This window comes from Carlito syrichta, unplaced genomic scaffold (genome assembly GCF_000164805.1).
Source record: "Carlito syrichta isolate Samal-C Ts95f unplaced genomic scaffold, Tarsius_syrichta-2.0.1 Scaffold304764, whole genome shotgun sequence".
Taxonomy (NCBI): Eukaryota; Metazoa; Chordata; class Mammalia; order Primates; family Tarsiidae; genus Carlito; species Carlito syrichta.
The window spans coordinates 452566-474562 of record NW_007248860.1 but is presented as its reverse complement, the minus strand read 5'-3'; the positions used below and the strand labels follow the sequence as shown (position 1 = coordinate 474562).

Here is a 21997-nt window from a genome sequence, read left to right as displayed (position 1 = left end):
GTTTACAAATCCATCAAAACTATTTGGATAGGAACTTCAGCTCTGTAGACATGTTTGCAAAATGAACTCTTTAAAACTGTTTGACCTTAACACAAAATAAGACTAAATAAAAAGCGAAGAAAGGAAGGAAGGAAGAGGGGAAGGGGGCATTGTTTGCAGGGAAAGCTCTGGGCACTGTGAAAACTTTTCACTTTTCTGAAGGAAATGCAGTACAACAGATGGTAAGAGTGGAAGTGAGATAAACATAGGAACTGGAAAAGTAAGCAATGCATTCTAACAGGTTCCATATCAAAGATCTGGAGAAGTGGAAAGATTAGACAAGGAACTGTTCTGAAACTTGACAGTGGCTGTATCGTACCAAGTCTTACACACATAGCAGAGATGGAAAGTGGAATTGCACAGACAGTAGGCTGTGATTATATTTTTCTGACAATGGGACGGGAAGCTGTCCTTAAGGATTATTTTTAAAGACATAAATTTATCAAAGTGGGACTCTATGATACAGATACATAAAACATTTTGCCCCCCCCCCCGACACAGTGGGACGAAAGGAATTGGCAGTAGTGGGAAACTGCCAGGGGAGGGGGGATAGGATTGGCAGTAGTGGGAAACTGCCCAGTGGCGGGGGAGGGGGGGCCCACCTCAGACAAGGATACCTGCGAACATTTGTATACCTAACCTTGAATTTTTTTTCTTTAATTTAAAGAAAAAAATTAAAGAAAAAAGAATTAGCTCAAAGACGCTATATTTTGGGTCTTAGAGAAGTTGTATTTTTTTCCAATGAAAATTTTAGCCTAAGCTAGTTGACCAACACTGAAAACCTATGTTGCTTGTTTCTGGTTGTATAAGCATAGATATATGTGTGTGCCTATCTGTGACCTTGCGTGTATAGAGGAAGAAAAAGGATTATATAAAGAATCTACTCATTTTTAAAGCTATAGAAATCTGGTAAAGGAAAGAAAACATATGCACAAGTTAGACAAGGAAATTTATAGAAGAGGTGGAGATGACGTTAAGTTTGGGCCGATTAAGGAAACAGTGCGTTCCCAAACTTCCTTATGATTATATACATTATTCTAGTATGGAAATTATTCACCAGTGTGTATTCGCCTCATTTAATCTGCTTGTTTTATGCTCATATATCCTGTATTGGTGACTGAGTACTGCAGAGAATACCAAAATACAGTAACTCCTAATTAGAAACAATTCTACAAAAATGCAAGAAGATATTTAAAAAGTAGAAAATAGCTCATGCATTAAGGAAAACCCAATTTAGAACAGAATGATGTGTTTTCTGTACAATACTGATAGTTGTGTTGGAGAACTTCTATGGTGGCCCTAAAAAAATAAAATCATTAATAAAAGGAATGCATTTTGAAAAATTATGTAGTATGCATACTAGCTTACGTTCACACTTAACATTGCCAAATTTAATATTAGATCTACTCATTCTCCTTTTTACTCTATTTTACATGTGTTTAATTATTTTTGTATGAAATGCTGGCCCTAGGGTAGTTCAAAATAGTGTTGGACAATTGTAAAACTTAAATGGCTCAAGTAAATATTGGATGTTGCTTTAGAATTTGGAGGCTAGTTTGACAATGGCTTCTGAACACCTGATCATTTTGGGCAGTACCATTTATATGAGCAGAAAGGTAGTTCTGACCTTTACTGTGGTTATTACTCAGAGATAAATTTTCTATGCGGTTAATGAAGCTTAAACCTCAGAACTCCTCAGTAGTACACACTCTTTCCAAGGCCCCATACCAAATTTTGTAACTATAACTTTGTATTCTTCTTTAGGAGCGTGCCTCAAATTGTGTAAGCTGCTGGTCCGACAAAGCCTGAACCTACCCTTCTTAGTACCCATAGTAAATATGGGTAATCTCATAGGAGACAGCAATCAAGAATGTTAACTTTGGTTTCAGCTTCCAAATTTTGTCGGAAAACCTTCAGTAAGATTCTCAGAAAATATTTGTATTTATATTTGAGTTCTGAATCTCAAATGTATGATCATTATAGAAGTTGCCCTTAATCATGCAAAGCCTGATTCTGAAAGCTGTGTTAAGACGTGAAGCAGAGAGGGAAGGAATTCCTCCATATCTCTGAAAATCTGGAAGATGTTGTGGGTATTATCTGTTTTGGGAGGGTGTTGTCACCAGCAGGCAAGAACCTCTAGCTGGCACTAAGGAAGGAGGGTCTGTGGAAAGGCCTTGTAAAAAGAGTTCAAATGCTTCTTGTGATAACACATTTGGTACTGTCCCTCGTGTTAGGAGAAGGCTGATGTGACCTAGCATTTTTTTTTCACACAGGTATGGAAACTTTGTTAGAATTAGGTGCAGCTGTAAGTCCCTAGAAGCGGCCACAGGACTGCCTGGTTTACATCTCCTTGTCCGCAACTTAGTCTTATGGAGTGGTCCGCTTCAAAAATAAAGACTGGGAAATAGGGTCTTTGTTGTTAGGTGGCCACATGCCCAACTCGAAATTCTGTTATTTTGGAGGGTTTTCAGCTTCTGTAAAATGCTTAGCTTGTATTTGCTTTGCTTGGTTATTGGAATAATTAATGACTCAAGGAATAATGGCAGTGAGTGCATTCAACATTCATGCTTTATCTATTCCAATAAATATTTATTGAACACCTGCTATATCAGACACTGTGAGACATGCTGTGGATACAATGGTGAGTAAACACAGGGTAGGTCTTGACTGTCTTTGAATTTACGTTATAGTCAGGAGGCAAACAATAAAATAATCACACAAATGGTACAGGGTGGTTTGACCTAGTGAGGAAGGTTAGAGGAAGTGTCCTTGAGAATGTGATACTTGAGCTGGAATCAAAGCTGAGTAGACACTAACTCGGTAAACATTAGTAATAGAGTTTCGGGCAGAGGGAACAGCATGTGGGTGACACCAGCCTGGTGAACATGCAGAAGAACAATGGGACTACAGTATATATTGACCCAGGAGAGATATGTTTTCAGCAAAACCAGGAAAGACAATAAGGCTAGGGACAGGAAATACTAAGGCAAGGAAGCAAAAGAGAGGAAGATAAATGCTTGAAAGCTGAAGCATTAAGTTGCAAATCTGAGTTCCCATAAGCCAAAGTAGAGGAAGAAAATGGGAGAATAAGATATAATTCCAATGGTCAAGCAGTAGGAAAAGTCAGAGTTTATCAGGAGTAATAAATGTTAGCCCTTATTTGTGAGTTGTTAGAGTCATTCACCATTAGGGTGTTTGAACTGGTGTTATATAAAGGTTATTCAGATATGGAATGATGCCTTTGTCAGTTGCTGTCCCAGGATGTGCATTCTCTATTGGCTACTTCTCCAGCCTTAACATTTGGAATATGTGTCTTGAATAAAATCCATTTATAAGGAGTAAATTATATTGTAATTATGGCGCACTGTGGTAATGAGTGATTGTTTATGAACCATATTCTTAAATACAGAGGTCAGCAAACAGAAGGAATAGTGGTTTGATGGCAGAAAAATAGATCTGTGAATAAGTAAATTATAGTACAGAATATTCTCATTTAGAAATCATCAGAGATTGCTGTGTCTCTTCCTGGGAGCAAGAAATTTTTTGTTATTTAGTCTTCCTCTGACTGGAATGATATTAGTTGCATTGAGGCTTTTTTGGGGGTGTAGGGGAGAAGAGAGATAAGAAAAATATTTAAATATAAACTTTGAAATATGTATTTGAAAGAAACATCTTTTAAAGTAGAATTTTTGTTTTCCCACACTTGCTTATATATTTGACTCTTTCAGTTACTCACTGAAAGAAACAATGAGGAATGCAAGTTATTGAATTATACACTGATTACCTTATTTCATCTTGGGTAGAGATTTCCCTTGTGCACCAATTCTTTGGAAAATTTAAACTTTTAGGAAAACCTTTTCACGTGGAGGATAATATTGACAGCAAGGATGAATGTTCAGTACTATGGAAAGAACTTACAAGTCAGTGTTCTTTCTTCCTAAGTCATCAATACTTTGTGACTCGTATATGATGTGAACTATAACATTAGTATCTTCAATATTTTTCCTTATCAGCTATCATAAAACACCACAAATCACAGTAGCTATGCATTGACTGTAGAAATCGAGTTTCTTCTCAGCATAACAGACTTAGCCTTGGACTACTATTATCAGCTGTCTCAGAATTGTTTCCTCATGTGAGATCTTAAAAATTTATGATCAGATAAATGTGAACTCTATTCTTTTGATCTGTTTCATCTTCATATTCGGGTTCTGAAAAGGCAATGTTAAGATAATGGCGTGTTAAGTAGGAAAACCCCAAATAAGTGACAAAATGTCACTTGCATTTTAAAAAATAATTGTATACCGAATATAACTATCCAGAACTTGACAAAACTATACATTTTATTATACATGTTTAGCAATTCAAAATTAGCCTAAAGTAAAAAACCATGAGAGAAATCCACAAATATAATGGACCTATTCTTTTCACAAAGTTGACATTTTTTTTTTGGTATTGCCATCAGGGGCTAACATTTGCATGTTTTTATTTTTGTTTCTGCAGATATAATCATGTCTATAATTTGGTAGCGTAGAGTTAATTTAACATGACATTTTGTTTGTATAATCTATAACCAAACAATTGTTTTAAGCCAAACAATATCGTGAGGCTATTAGGCAAAGCAAACACAAACTGAATCTTAAACTTTAATGTCCTCGCCCTTCAATGTGAGCCGCAGTTTTCTGTTTTTGACTGTTACAGTCCTTTAACCAAAGCTATCTTGTCTGATGATAAAACCATAAGTGTATGAAGCTCACACATTTTTCATCTCTTTTATGACCTTATCTTTCATGAGCCGCTTCTGTGAAGGTATCCTAACTATAGGAAGCACCTGGAAAACATATGTGATATCTATTCTCTGATAAGCAGTTGTGAACAAGAAAGTAGATCTGTCACTTCTGAACTGTTCATTGTTAAAAAATACTTTGATGATTTAGCTGATTGCAAAATACATTATAGGGATGACTAACAGCTACGGTAACACTCCTAGTCAAGAAAGTTCAATAGTTATATTGTACAAGAATTTCTATAAGAGGTTAATATTGATAGGAACTACATGGATTAAAAGAGCAGGGTTGAGAAAGGCTGTTTGCTTGCATGACTGCTTTCAAACACTGCTGCTATTTTGTGCTGAAAAAGTGACTGTCTCAGATTGTGGCAGATCTTTAATTTCTACAGCAGTATTTAACTTTCAGTGAAAAGGTGTTTGTTTGTGTTTTAAAATTATTTTTGCATGGCAAGTAGAGCTACTGCTTTTACCACCTTGCCAACAATGCCTAATATGGTATTTAAAGATTCTGTTTCGTATGTTTCAAAGACTATATTCTAGTGCATTTCCCCGAGTCATTCATACTATGCATTATATTGTTCAATAACACCTTCAATTTCCTCCTATAGGGCTCTCATTGATTCTGAAACCTAGACTAAGAAAAATGGAAGGGCCCACAAAATATGCATGATATCTTTTAAAAGTGCAACAAAAGAGTTTAATCTTGCAATGGAAAACCATTAACTCCATAACCATAATTTTAGAAATATTACAGATTTTTGTTACAGCTTGACATTTATTCCATTTCGGCGTTTTATGAATTGGTCTCTGGGTATATATAGTGGTTATCCCATTAAATATGTTTGTGCTTTGCTGAAAATACACTGAAATTTCTGTTTAAATGTATGAGAATAAGGAATTTAGAAAATAAATGAATGAACATCAAATGCATCGCTTGCTCTTTCTGTAATTCTCTTCTTGGCATCCTTTTCTCTTTTCCTTTCCTCTTCCTACCAACAAACCTTCTGAATCAATATCTTAACAAACTTGTCATTATTATGTTGGCTATTAATTATTCATGCCGTTTTTCCTAAGCTACTCTGGAGTACTGATTTCAAACATAGGAGAATCAAGTGGATGAAGTAAAAAAAAAAAAAAAAAAGGTCAATAAAGTCAATTCCATTCAATTCGAGAAAAAGTTGGAGTTGGGCTAATATCAAAATAAAATTCTATTTATAAATTTTTCATGAGCAGAAATATATTGAAAGGAAAGAAACAAGTCTTTATTGTGGGAAAAAATAGTTTCTTGAAAGTTATTCAGAGATTTCACATTTGATTAAATTATTTTTAATCATTTTATTTTTCATTAGTAAAAGGGATTAAAAATGAATTATGTAAAACATTACCATAAAAATGAGAACTACATTCCTGAGATGAAGTTAGATTAAATGTCAAGAAGTCAAAAAATATGACATATTTTAGTTATTAAATAGAAATAATGTACTGAAAGCAATTAATTAGCAAATGTAATGATATTGCACTGTTAATAAAAAGAATGAAAGCAAAATCTAACTTTTTAACTGATCAGTGAGCAATGGTAATTGATTAACATCTTTGTGTAGTTGATTTTACTAAGTGCCAAGTAAAATAGTAAATTTCAGGAAAAAATAATGCTTATAAAGATCAGATAAATTAAACATTTTATTTTAATATGTAAGCATAATGAAGAAAAAGGCCTTATCCATTACAAGGAGAGAGCAGCTGTCAGATCACAGGCTGCTGTCTTTGTTGCTCGCCATGCAGTAGACTTTGTAATATCCTAATAGATTTGGAGCATGGTCTTTGGAGTCAGACTAATTTGGGAACAAATCTTGGTCCTGCCACTTACTAACAATGTACCTGGGCATCATTTCACATCTCTGCCTCTTAGTTTACCTATCTTAACTATAGGGAAACTAATACATGGCAGAACTGATGATGTGATGCTCATAAAGCATTTGGCAACATACTTAGTTCTGAGCTGTGCTCAAGAGATGGTAACCTTATTTAGGGTTAATACAAGAACCTGATTTTAATAAGATGATCCATGCCTTATTCATCTTTATGACTTTGGTATTTGGCACCTGGCAGACATTAAAATAAATATAAATTAAATTCCCAAGTGTATCATTTCATATGACATTATTATGCTTTAGTAATCTTTTCATTTTCTGCATTCTTTCTTTTAAGAACACGCTTAAATCATTAGGCAGAGAATTTCAGTTATTCTTTCCTCTCCAAATTTATTTATATTAATGTGCTATATATTGCTTACTTCTTACACAGTTTCATAAATAGCTTAAATAGGTGCAAAATGCATTTCACTTTGAACTATTAAATGTGTATATGTAACTATTTTACAGTGCTTCTTTAAATATTCTGCAATATTTATTTTTAGTATCTATAATCATATGTGCTGTATAATGAAACAAGTCAGAGATCATTCAGTGAATCCAGATAGAGATATTGAGTGTTGCTCCAGATGCTGGTGCAAGTTGAAATCTAAGCTCCACAGTTCTGATTTGGCAGTTAAGTGACATTTAACAAGCCTTACTTTTTTATTATATGAAATTACTAGTTCAATCAAGCCCTTAGTAGGTTGAGTTATAGTATTTTTATTTTGAGAGCTTTACCACATATCTCTTTGTATCAACTGGCTGCTGAGATTTGAAGTTATCCTGTCATTTTTTTTTTCTTCCTAGCATATACTGAATGAGAATGATCATGGGTAAATTTGGAATATACTGAATGAAGGAAAGGGCTTCAGTCAGCCACGATGCAATAGAAGTATTTCTCAAACTATCTCTTTAGCACCTTAAAACTTCTTGATCCTATTCTTGCATAATTGAACTGTCTGGTGTCATCACCTTGAATCTGCCATACTTCCTGCACAATAACTTAATATATATTATTCATGTGGAATTATTTGGAAAGATGGCTACCATTTTTAATCTGAAAACTTGTTTCCAATCACAGAGTCTCAAGATACTAGCCTTTGGAGCTCAATTTCATGCCTCCAAAATTTCAAATATTTTTTGGTTTCTTCCTCCAGGGAAGCTTTCATGGCACAAAATATGGGTTTGTTGTCACACTCATATGCTCCTGTCACATCATGGATTTCTCCATCAAAACATTTTTCACAGCAGATTGCAATTCCCTATTGATTTGTATCTGTCTTTCAGTGGTCTATAAGTGATATGAGATAGAGGAAATCATCTTGCTTTGTATTCTCAGTGCACAGCACAGACAGTGCCTTGGTTCCAAAAAAGTAGTGTTTTAGTGAACTAGTAAAGAACAGTTTATATCAACTCTGTTTAACAGAGATGAATATTTGTTGACTTTACTGAAATCCTTTTCTTTAACTCCTCATTTTTGTGATTACTGTGATTACTTGTCAGTGTATTCTTCCAAGACTCACTCCTTTCTAACTATTTTATATTATTATTTTTCTTTCTATATATGCAATTTGCCTAGTCAAATATTTTATAGTAGACTTAACTATAGTCTCACAAAAACTGAGGTGAAGTATGACTGAGACGTGAGTGTTACTATGAAATGAGTGAGGGAGAACTCAAAGACCAGAGGTCTGACAAAGTGTGTTCATGGAAACTTAGAAATATATGTGATTGCTGTATTTGTACTAATGATCAAATCAATTTCCCCACTGAAATACCCCCAGTGCTTCTCATTACCTTTGTTGCAGGAGTTTTGAACTCCATTGTCAGCTTAAACCAGCAACCTCAGGTTCTTATCCCATGACCAAGAAGATCAAGGGACGTGGACACCAAAAGCATGAGTGAAAGAAGAAGTTTATTAAGCAATAAAGCTCTCCAGAAAAAGAGAAGGGGTCCGAAATGGGTAACCAATATTAGGAGTTTGTGGTTGTACTCTATCTTTTCTGGGGGCATTTCTCTCATTTACATCTCATTTGTCCCTTACTTTCTGAAACCCAATTTTTATTGTGCATGCATGTCCTTGACCAAAGTTACTCCATCTTGAATATTACCCACAAGTACCACAAAAACCATAATGCAAATGCTATATTAATGATATTATAATAAGCCAAGGTCAAGTTAGAACATTTAGTTAAGCTACTGCGCCTGTGTTTAAGCAGCAAAATGTCTTTTAGAAGTACATCCTGGGTTGAGAGAATGTACTTAACCATATTAACCACATTTTCAGCCAACAATTATATAATGGGGGTGGTGCAGGGGGCATTCCCACGGGTGTTGAGTCTCCTCGAGACTCTCCCTCTCTGCCTGCCTAACCAGCTTCTGACTATCTCCTCTCACCTTCAACATGAAGGTAGAACTCCAAAATTCATTATATTGTTTCTCTATGGTCAGTCTCATTTTATGCTTCTGGTCACTAAATTTCAGTACCTTATGTGATCTCACTTGGAATTATTCATGAACTGCCTTAATTGTAGGTGTTTATCAGTGGCTAATACTCTTATAAATATTACTTACCTCCTCAACTAGATTATATGGTCCTTAACATAAATATTACTCATCGTATCTTCAATAATATGCATTATAAATGTTAATGATTAATTGAATTTTGCATGACATTACACATTTCAAACAAGTACAATGTAATAGTAAAATGCAGGAAGATTTATTTTTGTGTGTGAACATAAGGACAATGCAATTAGTATCTGAATGAAAACTTAACTTCTCCAAGTGATTTTCCTCAGAATTTTACTCTCTGTTCTCTGGACCCTTGGATATATAATTTTTAACAGTATGGCCTCCTGGTTGCTTGTTATTAGATTGCTCTGAAATTGTTATTAAGTTGTTCATGGTTCACCCCTCAACTGGGGAATGGAGAGAAAGAAAAAAATGTTTGGAAAGGTTAGACAGGCAATTAGGAGACTCAAAATTAACTTCTAATCTTGTACTAAGTTCTGTTTTTAGTGGCCGTTATGATACCTCTTGATGTTCTCCCATAACCCTATTGCTCTGCTTGTTGAAGAAGAGAGATTTATATAAACTGCTTCAATCTGCCACTCCTGTGATGGGTAGGAAGCACTTATTGATGGAGCATGTGATTTGGGAGAGGTATCTTACGCAGAAAAAAATATTGTAGCTATAAGACCACACACAAATTACTGATCCCAGTGGTGCATCAGTTTCCTGAGTAGTAAATTGATCCAACTTGGGTTAGATGATCTCCTAAGTCACTTCTGGTATTCACATTCTTATATTTAAATACTGTAAGAAAGGGATTGGCAGTAGTGGGAAACTGCAAGGGGGAAGGGCACACTTCAACAATAAGGGTATCTGATCTCAAACCAGGCGAAATGGGGACCAAAGTGAGGCCCAAACTTTACCTGTGCAATGACCATTTGTATATCTAATCCTGAATTGTACCTCACATCTGTTTTAAAAAAAAGAATATAAAACCTATTCTAAAAACAAAAAGACAAGGAATGAAAAAATTTCTTGGAAGGAGTAAATGCTATATAAGAACTAAAGACTAGCCGGGCTCGGTGGCTCAGCCTGTAATCCCGCACCTTTGGGAGGCTGAGGTGATGGATTGCCTGAGCCCGTGGGTTCGAGACCCGCCTGGGCAGCGAGACCTCATCTCTACAATAAATCAAAAAATCAGCCGGGTGTGGTAGCGCATGCCTGTAATTCCGGCTACTTGGAAGGCTGAGGTGGAAGGATCACCGGAGCCCAGCAGGCGAGGCCACCGCACTCCAGTCTGGGCGACTGAGTGTGACTCCAACTCAAAAAAAAAACCCCAAAAAACTAAAGACTGCATTCTCTACTCTTCACTGTTGGAAAGAATATTTCCCTTCACACATGTCCCTGAATTAGGACCTGGAGTTAAACTCTACTCAGTCTGTGGGAGTGCAGTTAAAAGATTGCTTGCCTTAATCCACCTAATGGTAGACTCTTGTGTGGATTCTGGTTCCCATGAAAAAAAAGTATTGGAATGATCAGCATTTTCCAAGATCGCATCAAGTATTCCTCTGGTACTCAGGAAGATTAAGACGGTATACTGATATTTTACTAAATAGCATTGAATAAATGATAAAAAAAAGTTTCAATTTTTTTTTTGGATATCAGTGAGACTGTCTCAACTTTATATTACTATTTACCACTTAAAAACTTGTATTTGCTACTCTTCCTTTAAACCAATGAGACAGAGAATCAGAGTCTAGACATAGTAGTTAGAATTTAATAGTATTATCTGTACTTTTCTTGAATATATTTTATGATTACCTTCTATTTTTGGCATGTGATACTGATTTTCCATTTATACACCTGCTAAGATTTTGTTTTTAAAATAGTTTGTTTATAAAAGTTTTTCTTTTTGTAAATTTTAAAAGTAAGTTATAAAAAAGTCAACTTAAACAAAGTATTACAGAAAATATAGCGTGACTGGCCCCAAATCATAAAAGTATGAGAAGCTTGGAAAGAAATAGAGTGAATCAGTAAGGGGCCAGCAGGAAACTGATGACAAGGTCAATTGGTTTAACTAAAGGGAATTTAGTGTAGGGATAGTGAACATGGTGGGGAGGCCTAAGGTAACGAACAAGGGATGGGGAATATCTAAGGGCTTGTAATAGTGGGTTAGCACTTCTGGTCTCAGGAGGCACAGGAAGGGCTGCTACTAATGCAGGAGATGGAAGGGGCAAGAAGGCCTCAGAACGAGAGCTCTAATTCTGCATCGCACCCACTGCTAGCAACTGGAGACCATCTAGGAGGAAGGGGTTGAGGGATAAGTACTTTTGAGCTCTGTTTCCTTCTGTCCTTTGGATGCTGATCTGCTGTCAGTTTCTCCCCTGGCTGAACTCAATCAGAAATCAGAGGATAAGGGATCCCCAGTGACGGAAATTCATACTCCATGGGGCACAAAGCAGGGCAGAGAGGGAGAAAAAAAAGAGAGGATTGAAATCAGCAAGAAGGGGCACAGAAACATCTAACTTGTAGGGAGACTTTAAGGTTCTCCTCCAGAGTTAACATTGTGATTTTAGTTATGCCAGTTCTACAACTACATGGCCTTAATTCACTACTTACATATATGAAGTGGTGATATTCAAGGTATTTAACACTGAGATCTGACCAGTCAGAGTAGATGCCATAAACCTTCTGCCAACCAGGTTTTTTAAAAAAACCCTCAGGGGTGGGGGAGGGGGAAAATCCCTCAGTTTCAGTACTGGAGGCAGGATTGGAGGAAGTGGGATAGGGCTGACTAGGTAGGGATTAGAGCAGGCAGGCTGAGGGACACTCGGTTAGTTCTGGGTTAGCAGTATTTCAGTAATTTAAAGGTCACAGAGCCTAATTTATTAGATTCAAGGTATCTAGGTATTGTGTGTGCAGGCTGAGGACCAGCCTTACTGGTATCTGAGAAGTGAGAGCAGAATCCCTGTCCCCTGATCTCCATGAGATACTTGGCTGATGTGACTTTGATCGTCTATGTGACCTGAATAAAGGGGCATGGAAGATTGAACTCTTGTTTTTTCACCGAGCCTTTGTACCTTCTTTCTGGTACTTGGATCTTTGTTCACACTTTTACTTGTGAACTTACTCTCCTTAATGGTTTTTATATTTCCAAAAAGGAACTGTATTGTTTTGTATGTATCCCACTGTACCTACTGCAGTTCCTTAAACATGGTAGATGCTCAATAAATGTTTTCTAGAGAGCATTTCATTGGTAATTCATTTTGATCATTCTGAAAGGAAGATATAAGCCAACTTCCAGAGACCTTTGAATTACAGATATTGGGTTTGGGGGTGTGCTTTATGTATTTCATTCTTTATCACCTATCACAACCAAAGCTTTTCTGTTAAGGAAATTGAGTTCAATAGAGCTGTTATTGGGTTTCTACATTTCTACTCCTTTCATTCCAGTTTTAAAATTCATCTTATGAAGTTAAATACATATAGATATGACTATAAAATTCATTAACATCACATTAATGTCATTTATAGTAACAATGTTCTAGAAAATTTTGTATTTTCTAAGTTACTTTGAAAGTTTAAAAAATTTTAGTTTTTTTGCATAATAATATAAAGATTTAAGTAGTTTTAGAGATTTGAGGAACTATGTGGAAAATAGTTATTGAATGCTTCAGAGAAAGCTAATGGCAAAGCAATTTAATTTAGAGATGTTAACTTTATTTGATTCAAGGTATAGTTGGCATGATTTTAGTACTGATCTTATTTGTGTCGCCACATTTTACTGTTATGTTGATTTTTATCTCTATTAACATTTTAACTAGATATTCTTTAACATTTTTATATGTGCAGCATATTAAAGGGGATTACTTTTCCTTAAAATAGCACATACTTCGTTACGTAATCACTTAAAATGAAGGTACTCATTAGTTAGACCTTTCTTTTACTTGTAAAATATAGTTGCATTGTGAATGTGTTTCTCTTTTGCCATAACTATGTTTGCTCATAACATTATTTTTTCTTTGTATGTGAAAATGTGGCATTTCACATAGCCACACTTACTCAAGCACAAACACAGCTTTATAGTTTCTTTCACTGTGAAGAGCTAAGTCACTAGCTAATCATTTAATTGTGGACTTTTAATACTCTATTTTAAAAAGAAATAAGAGCAAGTTTTAGCAAGCATTAATCTTGGGGGAAATAAAATTTTTCAACCAAAAACATCAATGTCTTACTCCAAGATATTTAACTTTTTAATTGTATGTTGCCTGTATAAAAATTATAATTTGCAAATAAATGAGTCATTTTCTTCTGTACTGAAGGTACTAAACAAATATAAACTGCTATTTGATTTTCCTCCTATATAGTATATTAATAATTCCAAAGAAAATGTATACGAAAATGTTTTTTGTTGATAATACTTAACTTCATTTATTTATTGATAACAAATGCTGATTTCCTTGAAGTCACAATAACTGTTAAAATGAGCAATCATGGACATTTGCCAATATAATGAAAATGTATGTAAGAAACTTATAATTTTGTAATTGAGACAACCCTAACAAGAGTTTGAGTGACAAATAGAGGGCTTTGCTCAATTCTCTTTCTCTCTCTGTGCTGGTGTGTTTTTCAGGTGATGATGAAGGAATCCAGGAGACAGCAGAATCAGATGGGGACACACAGTCAGAGAAGCCAGGGCAACCTGGAGTTGAGACAGATGACTGGGATGGACCAGGTAGGACAGAAAATTTTAAATTCAACAATTTGATTCTATTATAGAAATTCATATATTTTATCTAAAACTTTACTTAGCTCAAATAAATGTTTTTGATTGTGCTGGCTACATAGGAGCTTAAATAAATATCATTTTAAAAGAGTTTGATATTTTTTGTTAAATAAACTATAAAAACCAACGTATTATCTCTGCTTGATGTCTCATCACTTTTACATTCATGTTTATATAAAATTAGTCAATTCTTTTTGCTTTTTCTTTGAACAGAGAATCTTTAAGCTACACCCAAATTCAAATTGGGCACAATTTTAAGGCTTACAAACAAGAAACAGTAATATTTCAAAGGACTACCATTTTCAGTTTAGTCATGTTGTAAATCATAGATTGAACCTTAATGTATATGTAGAAGTTTAGAAAGTATCCAATATCCCCTCCTTTGATTCAAGGTTGTGGTAACATTTTCATTTTTATTGATTTTAGAATTCTGACATCTATTCATTTCAAGAAAAACTAAAACTAATAAAAAACTCCACAGCACCAATATAACTTTATGTAAACATATAATGCCTACAAGAACTCTGTGGAAAAATATCTTTATATTTGGTGCCAAGTGATTTACTATGGATGGTATATTTATAAATGGAGACTATTTTGTCATAAGGTTTAAGAATATAAGTGAGTTTTGAAATAGTTTTAGCCGTCCGTAATTTCCAAAGCAGTAACATTTTTCATTAAGAAAGATCCCTGTATTTCAATCACATTTTCACCCTTGCATGACTTTGCAAATTGCTCTCTGCTGTGCGTGAAGAAGAGAGGAACTCCAGTGGTAATTTTCTGAAACCAGCAGCTGGAAAATATAATGCAAACAAAAATGAAGATACAGTATATCTGATTATTATGATGTCATTTCTAATGCTATTCATCATACACACAAATGTTTGTATTCTGTATACTATAACATAATGCTATACAAGATTTTAGATCAGAATGTATTATATTTAAAATACCATGCTACCACGTTTTAAGAGTTCACAAGAAAATGTAGACTTCTGTCATTTTCACTTTATTGCATAATGTTTCTGTCTTCTCAAGGTGTGAAAGAATTTCCTTGATTATAAAAGGAGAAAAGTAAATCTTAGTTTTGTCATTGAGGTTATATTTAACTTAAAGAGAGTATGTGAAATATAGAGTTTTTAAAATTCATGTAATTAAGTATGTATATACTATGTAGATGAGTTTTTACATTTAAAATTATATTTGATGGCCTTTTAGGTAGACCTGCTTACTAAAAGGTACATTCTGTCTTGCTCTCTTGGTGGGGCCAGTTTTTTGGGGAGGTGGTAGGTTTTCTGTTTTGTTTTTGCTTTGGGTCCACAGCTTTCCCAGAGACTAGATAAGTAAGCCAATTTAGGGGGTGATGAACTGGTAAAACTGTGCTGCACACCCAGTGCTACTTTTTTCAGAAAGCTTTTCCCATAAATGAAGTTTTATTTTTGATTAAAAAAAAAGAAAAGAAAATAGGAACAGAGGGCAAGCAAGATTAAAAAAAAAAAAATGCTGCCATTCAAGATACAATTCTTTTTAAAAAAAATTTCCACTTAATGTATTTTATGTACTTGACTTAATATAATTTTTATTTAGTTGATGTTGGTGAAAATCTTTAAACTCTTTTTTTGGATATGTCAAAACTTTAAAGGGAAAAATATATGTCTCTAAGCATGTATGCCTATAAGAAAATTTTTTCTTTGTGTATTATAAAATTGATAAAACATTTTCCTCCATAGATATTTAGCAAAAAATGGGCTTTATTATTATGAAATTCCCTGAGGTTGATTCATAATAAAAGAATATCTCTTAGATAGTTATTACTTTTCAAGGTAGAACATTCATTTCTTTCCTTCAATCAGGAGATTCAGGAGAGAAGGTAATGGGGTATGTTTGTACCTTTGCTATTGCATAGATAGCAATTAATTCAATATTTTTACTCCAAATTTTGTTATTTATGAGATGGTTTGACACTTTCCAACTGTATCGAGGAGAGAAAATTGTCCAGCATTTAGTTACAGTTTCTAACTGCTGTAGAAAATGGGCTCTAGATTCCATGGATTTAGGTTCACATTCTGGATTTTACATTCACTAGCTGGGAGATTTTTGGCAAATTGCTTAATCTCACTTCGCCTATATTCCTGTTTGTGAAAGATAGAAAACAATATTTACAATTCTTACTGAATTAAATCAGATCATACACATAAAATGATAATGATCGTTATTTTGGCTTTGAAATTGTGTTTTAAAGCAAAACCCTTAAAAATTTTCAGTTTTTAATGCTGAAGTGTATCTGATACAGCAAAGGGTAAAATTTGTATTACTAATTTAGTTCTGAGTTTAGCCACAAGTTATTGGTTAAGATAATGAGGTAATGTACCCAGTGTGATGGCAAGGTCTCCTAGGTTAAGGCCCTCCTACTCAGTTCTGACAGTCTTCCTGAGCAGGACAATTTTCTCTAAAAATAGAACAGAATCAAAGGACTAGGAAATTATGTAAAGAATTTGAGGCATAAAGCTGACATCATTTAAGATGGATCAGGGTTTATCTTCTTTTTAAAGAGTTTGATTAAAGACAATTCCACAACCTTTCTTGATGGTTCAGTTTAATAATGAATCAACTCTTGTGTGAAGTGTTCTATTTTTATCAAATGTGAATTTCGTGTTGCAAAAATGTGTTTTTCTTTTTTTGTTATTCAACTAAAAGATATGTTTAGTAATTGCAATTGCTGACACCTTTGTTAGTTCTTATAATTAGGTGGAACCTAGACAGTATTTAGAAAATTATCTTACATGTAAATATTTTTATGATGGAAGTATTTAATGTTTAAAGGTTTGTGATTCTTATTTAAATATTCTTCAAATTTCTATGAATCTTTCATGGTTTGAATGGAAAGCTAGACACACACTAAGCTGGTAAGGTTCAGACCAACATAAAAGTCATTACCTCAGTATTTCTCACTTCTCTTTTAAAATTTCATTGTTCTTTCTTGCTTTAGAAAGAAATTACTCTGGTACCTCTTTGCCTGGAATCTAATTCGTATAGTATTTTCTTTTTATCTATATTTGCCTCTATTTTATTTATATAATTTGTCTTCTTTTAAGTAAATACCCCTTCTTTTCTTAGATCATACTCACAAATTTCATGTTTTGTCACCATCACAATTCTTCAGTTTGCCAATATTCTTATACATTTAATTATTCAACCAATATTTATTGAGCATTTATTGTACAACAATGAAGGTGAAAAGTGCTAGGGAGAAGTCCCAAAATGTAGCACAATGGTGGCCACACTCTCCCTTTTTGATGTCATTTCTTCCCTTTAGACTTCTTTAGTTATTTATGTACTGTATTTGGGTAACTGATGCAATAATTAAGCATCACAAACTGGAAGGTAGAGTGTGGACTTAACTGTAGAATAAAGTATTTTAGAGTCAGACAGATCTGTACTTGCGCTTACACACAGATTCTTTTTTTTTTATTTCCCCCGAGTTGGAGTCTCACTCTGTCGCCCAGACTGGAGTGCGATGGCCGCTCCTGGCCACCGCAGCCTCGACCTGCTGGGCTCCGGTGATCCTTCCGCCTCAGCCTTCCAAGGAGCTGGAACTACAGGAGCGTGCTACCACGCCCAGCTAAGTTTTGATTTATTATAGAGATGAGGTCTTGAACCCGCGGGCTCAGGCAATCCATACACATAGATTCTTAAGGCTGTCCGACACGCCTCAGTTTTCTTATCTTTAAAATGAGAATAATAAAAACTACCTTGAGTCACTGTGATGAGCATGAAATTTGAAAACAATGATGTTTACAAAGTATCTAGCTCAGAGGCTTGGAGAGAGTGGGATTTGCTGAACATTAGTGGTTTTGCCTTACCCTAAGACTCAACGTTGTTAAACACTTTTCAAATCTGTCCTCAGACTGATCTAAGGTTGGAACATTGATCCTATTTTGAAAACAGCGTTTACATCCTTAGCTCTCTCTTTTACGAAAATATTTAGAATCCATATTCCATGGCTAAAGACCACCTTATATGAAGGAAGACCCAAAATAAACCATAATTTTTAAATAAAATTTGTGTATTTAGTGTTACATGTTTAAATTTCAGTCGCCTTCAAAGTACTGTCTGTTTGATGCAGCGCACCTACTGAAACACTTATACCACTGCCCCAAACTGTTTGGAACTCGTCAACTTTGGTGCCTTTTAGTGCTTCTGCTGTTTTTTATTTCATCTCTTCTACACAGGCAAACCATTTCTTTTGAGGATTTTTTTTTCATCCAGGAAACAAACAAAAAATCACTTGGGGAGAGATCAGGTGAATAGGGAAGGTGGGGCACAGGGATGATGCTGCTTTTGATCAAATACTGCTGAACACTCAGTGTGGTGTGGGCTTGTAAACATCCATCATGAAGTGGTCAAATTGTATCTTCAAAAAAAAAAAAAAATCACTGAAGCTAAACTAAGCCTCTCACAACAACGCTAACTGGCATACTGATGCCGATGTGTTCCTAGAACACTTGCCTAGCAGGGTAAGCCTGTAATACAAAAGACCTGACCTCCAAAAAATAATTTTGATTTTTTTTATCCTCCCCTCGTATGCTTAGATTTACAAGGATATGTGGGGTGACAATTTATGTAAATTCTTATAAATCCATTATCTACCTCCATGAAATAAGCTTTTAAAAGTCATACCTGCAGGGCAAGGTGATTCACACCTATAATCTAAGCACATTGGGAGGCTGAGGTGGGAAGATTACTTGAAGCTAGGAGTTCAAGATCAGTCTGAATAACAGAGCAAGACCTAGTCTCTATAAAAAAATTTAAAAGATTAGCCAGATGCAGTGGCACATGTCTGTAGTCCCAGCTACTTGGGAGGCTGATGTAGGAGGAACACTTGAAGCCAGCAGGTTGAGTCTACGGTGAGTCATGATGGTCACACTGTACTCCAGCGTGAGCAACAGAGTGATACACTGTTTAAAAGAAAAAAAAAAGGTACATCTTTCTTACATCAACTCCAAGTATGCTAATCAAGTATGTTAACTCTCTAGATTACCTTATTAAAACATGGTTACTTCTTTTTGCATTTGGAAATAGTAAATAATTTTATTTCTCTGGTACAATATTTAGTGAATCTAGGGCTTACCCTCAAGTTTACAGCAACTATAATTGGAATTCCCAAGAGCTCTTACGAAGGAAAATCTCTCTCTCTTATTCAAATGTGCAAATAAGTCCATATACCAAATAACACATGTTAACGCAAACATACACAGATTTAAAATTTGGAGGAAGAAGTTATTTAGACGCTTTGACATAAACTTTTCAGTCTAAGTGTATTATTTTATTCAAGCATATTTTAATATTTATGTGTTTAGCTTTGGGTCATTTCAATAAAAATGAAGTAGAAAGCCAAATCCTGTATTGATGATTTGATGAATTAATATAATAGAATTAAGAATTGTTGTATTATATATGATAGAACATTAATACTCATTGTATATTGATAGATGGAAATTAGGCTAGCCATCAAGGTAAAGTGTTTTGCAGTAGTATAATGAATGGAGGAAATAAAAAGCATTTCTTCTGTTTATATATTGGCTCCGCTACTTATTAATTGTGTGACTTTGAGCAAGTTATTAATACTCCAGGGTCTTAGTTTCCTTGTTTATAAAATGGGGCTAATAGTAACTAACTCATTAATGAGATTTTACATGTAAAGCATGGAGCTCAGAGTTGCATAAGTGCTCAATAAATTGCTCTTAATATTACCTCTAGTAAATTTCCACAATTGTGGCTTAGTAGCCATTTCAATGCTTATATGGAATAAGTCCTCATTAAACATTAGTACAGAGAGTTAATTTTGCAAAATGATTTTGCTATGTAAAAATCATCATAAGATTATGTTAACTGTGTTCTGTTCCACCTGACTTAAAACATGATTGAGTTTAGGAACTTTTATTGTTAAATACATTTTCAATAGTAAATGTCAAGGATAAAAATCAAACATGTGTACTTGTTGCATCTGGACTAAAAATTGGTTGCGAAACCTGTAAATAAGTTGCTCCGTGCAATTGCTTTTCAATAATATGTATGCATGCAAATAATCAGGCGGATTCTGCTTTATACCTTTCGTTAAACTGGTAAGATGAGGAGTGCTTTGCATAAAGTGGAACTGTAGCTAGAAGACCTCTATGAGATAGAAGCACACACTTAATGATACAGTTTTTTTTTTTCTTTTCCTCCCCCGCCCCCTGCTCTTTACTAGTCCAAAGAAGGTCTTGAAGATTACAGTTCTGATTTCGTTTCCTTTTTGATTGGGAAAATGTGGTAGATATAAGATCTGGGAAATGCCATTTGAAGTAAATTAACAGAAACCTATGAAACATAGTTAACCATAGATATAGTCTGACAGTAAGAAGAATATTGTGAGAAGTAGAGGAAATCCTAGAATGACTGTGTATTACTCTGACAGTGAATTGGTATTATCTCTGCTATCAGATAATGCAGTTATCATTAATTTTCACATTTGCATTTCAATCTTTGGAAGGAAATGACTCTTGCCGGATGAAGATAAGAGCTCTGTACCACTATAATGAACCATCATTTTATCTCAATGCTTTGTGTCCATACGAAAATGAGGCAGGGAGGAGTGTGTGTGTGTGTGTGTGTGTGTGTGTGTGTGTGTATGCTTGTGTGTGCATGTTTGTGTATGTAAGGGGGTCTGAAAAATACTATAACAAAGTGTCAAACATTGCTACTGACTTTTGAGTTCTTTATGAAACAAGAGGGTAAAAACCAAATCTTCTGTAGTGTAGTTAAGTGGATATTGGATTAAAAAATGAAAACTTTACTCTTTGTAGAACAGAATGCCACATAGTAAATAACATAGTTAAAAAAGTTCTCTTTATTTTATTCTCTACTCCAGTTTGCACTCTCATGTAGAATTAGGGCATGCATAAATGCAACAGGAAGGAAGGAAGGAAGGAAGGAAGGAAGGAAAGAAGGAAGGAAGGAAGGAAGGAAGGAAGGATGGATCACAGTTTGGAAAGAAATCTAATTTATTTGAGTCATAAAGAACTACATAAAATGTACCAATTTATTATTACTATTATTATGATATTTGTACTTCTCCAGTTGTATAATAATGAGAAATCTATTTAGATAATGACTTTTTTAGAGTTTGCAGCCACCTAATTTGTTTATGCAAGTTTAATTGAGAAATTCAAGGTAAAGGATAATGAATTTGGGATTAATTTTTACTGTACCTTTCCTTGTAGTGATCTTTTCATCAAACATACTAGAAAATGGATACAGTGTCAGATTTTAAAAATGTATTATTGTCCCTGAAATATATGACAACACATTATTTTCATCCCTACACCCTGCCCCCATGGTAAAATTCACTAATCAGCTATTTACAGAAGAAACTCCCTTAACTAAACTACAATTCCATCCTTCTCTAAAACTTCTTGATTGAGGCTGCTATGGGCTGAGTTCTGCACCCTCCCAAATTCATATATTCAAGACTTAATTAACCTCCAGTACCTCAGAATGTGGTGTTCTTTGGAAATAGGATTGTTGAAGATATATTGGTTAAGATGAGACTACACTGGGGTAGAGTGGGTCCTGAATCCAATATGACTTTGGGAGACACAAAGGATAATGCTGTGTGGAGATAAAAGCAGAAATCAGGGTGATATCTCTGTATGCCAAGGAAAACTAAAACTTGCCAAGAAACCACCAGAATGTGTAGGAGAGGCATGGAACAAATTCTCAGAGGTAATCAACCCTGCTGACATCTTGATCTTGAACTTGTAATCTTCAGAACTGTGAGACAATAAATTTCTGTTATTTAAGCTACCCAGTGTGTGGCACTTTTGTTATGGCAGACCAAACAAACTGTTACAGGGTCCTGGAGTTGGAAAGGAATCATGTGGCACTTGTATGCTTGCTAGGTATACTTAATGTGAT

General features: G+C 34.7%; 1 protein-coding gene across 1 annotated transcript in view; it reads left to right on the top strand.

Annotated features, from left to right (window-relative positions):
• Window positions 1-21997, top strand: part of ZFPM2 (zinc finger protein, FOG family member 2) — a 460753-nt gene that overhangs the window by 108571 nt on the left and 330185 nt on the right. The window contains exon 3 of the mRNA XM_008060894.2: window positions 13889-13990. Within this exon, the coding sequence (XP_008059085.2) occupies window positions 13889-13990 (102 nt within the window). The remainder of the gene's footprint in view (window positions 1-13888; window positions 13991-21997) is intronic.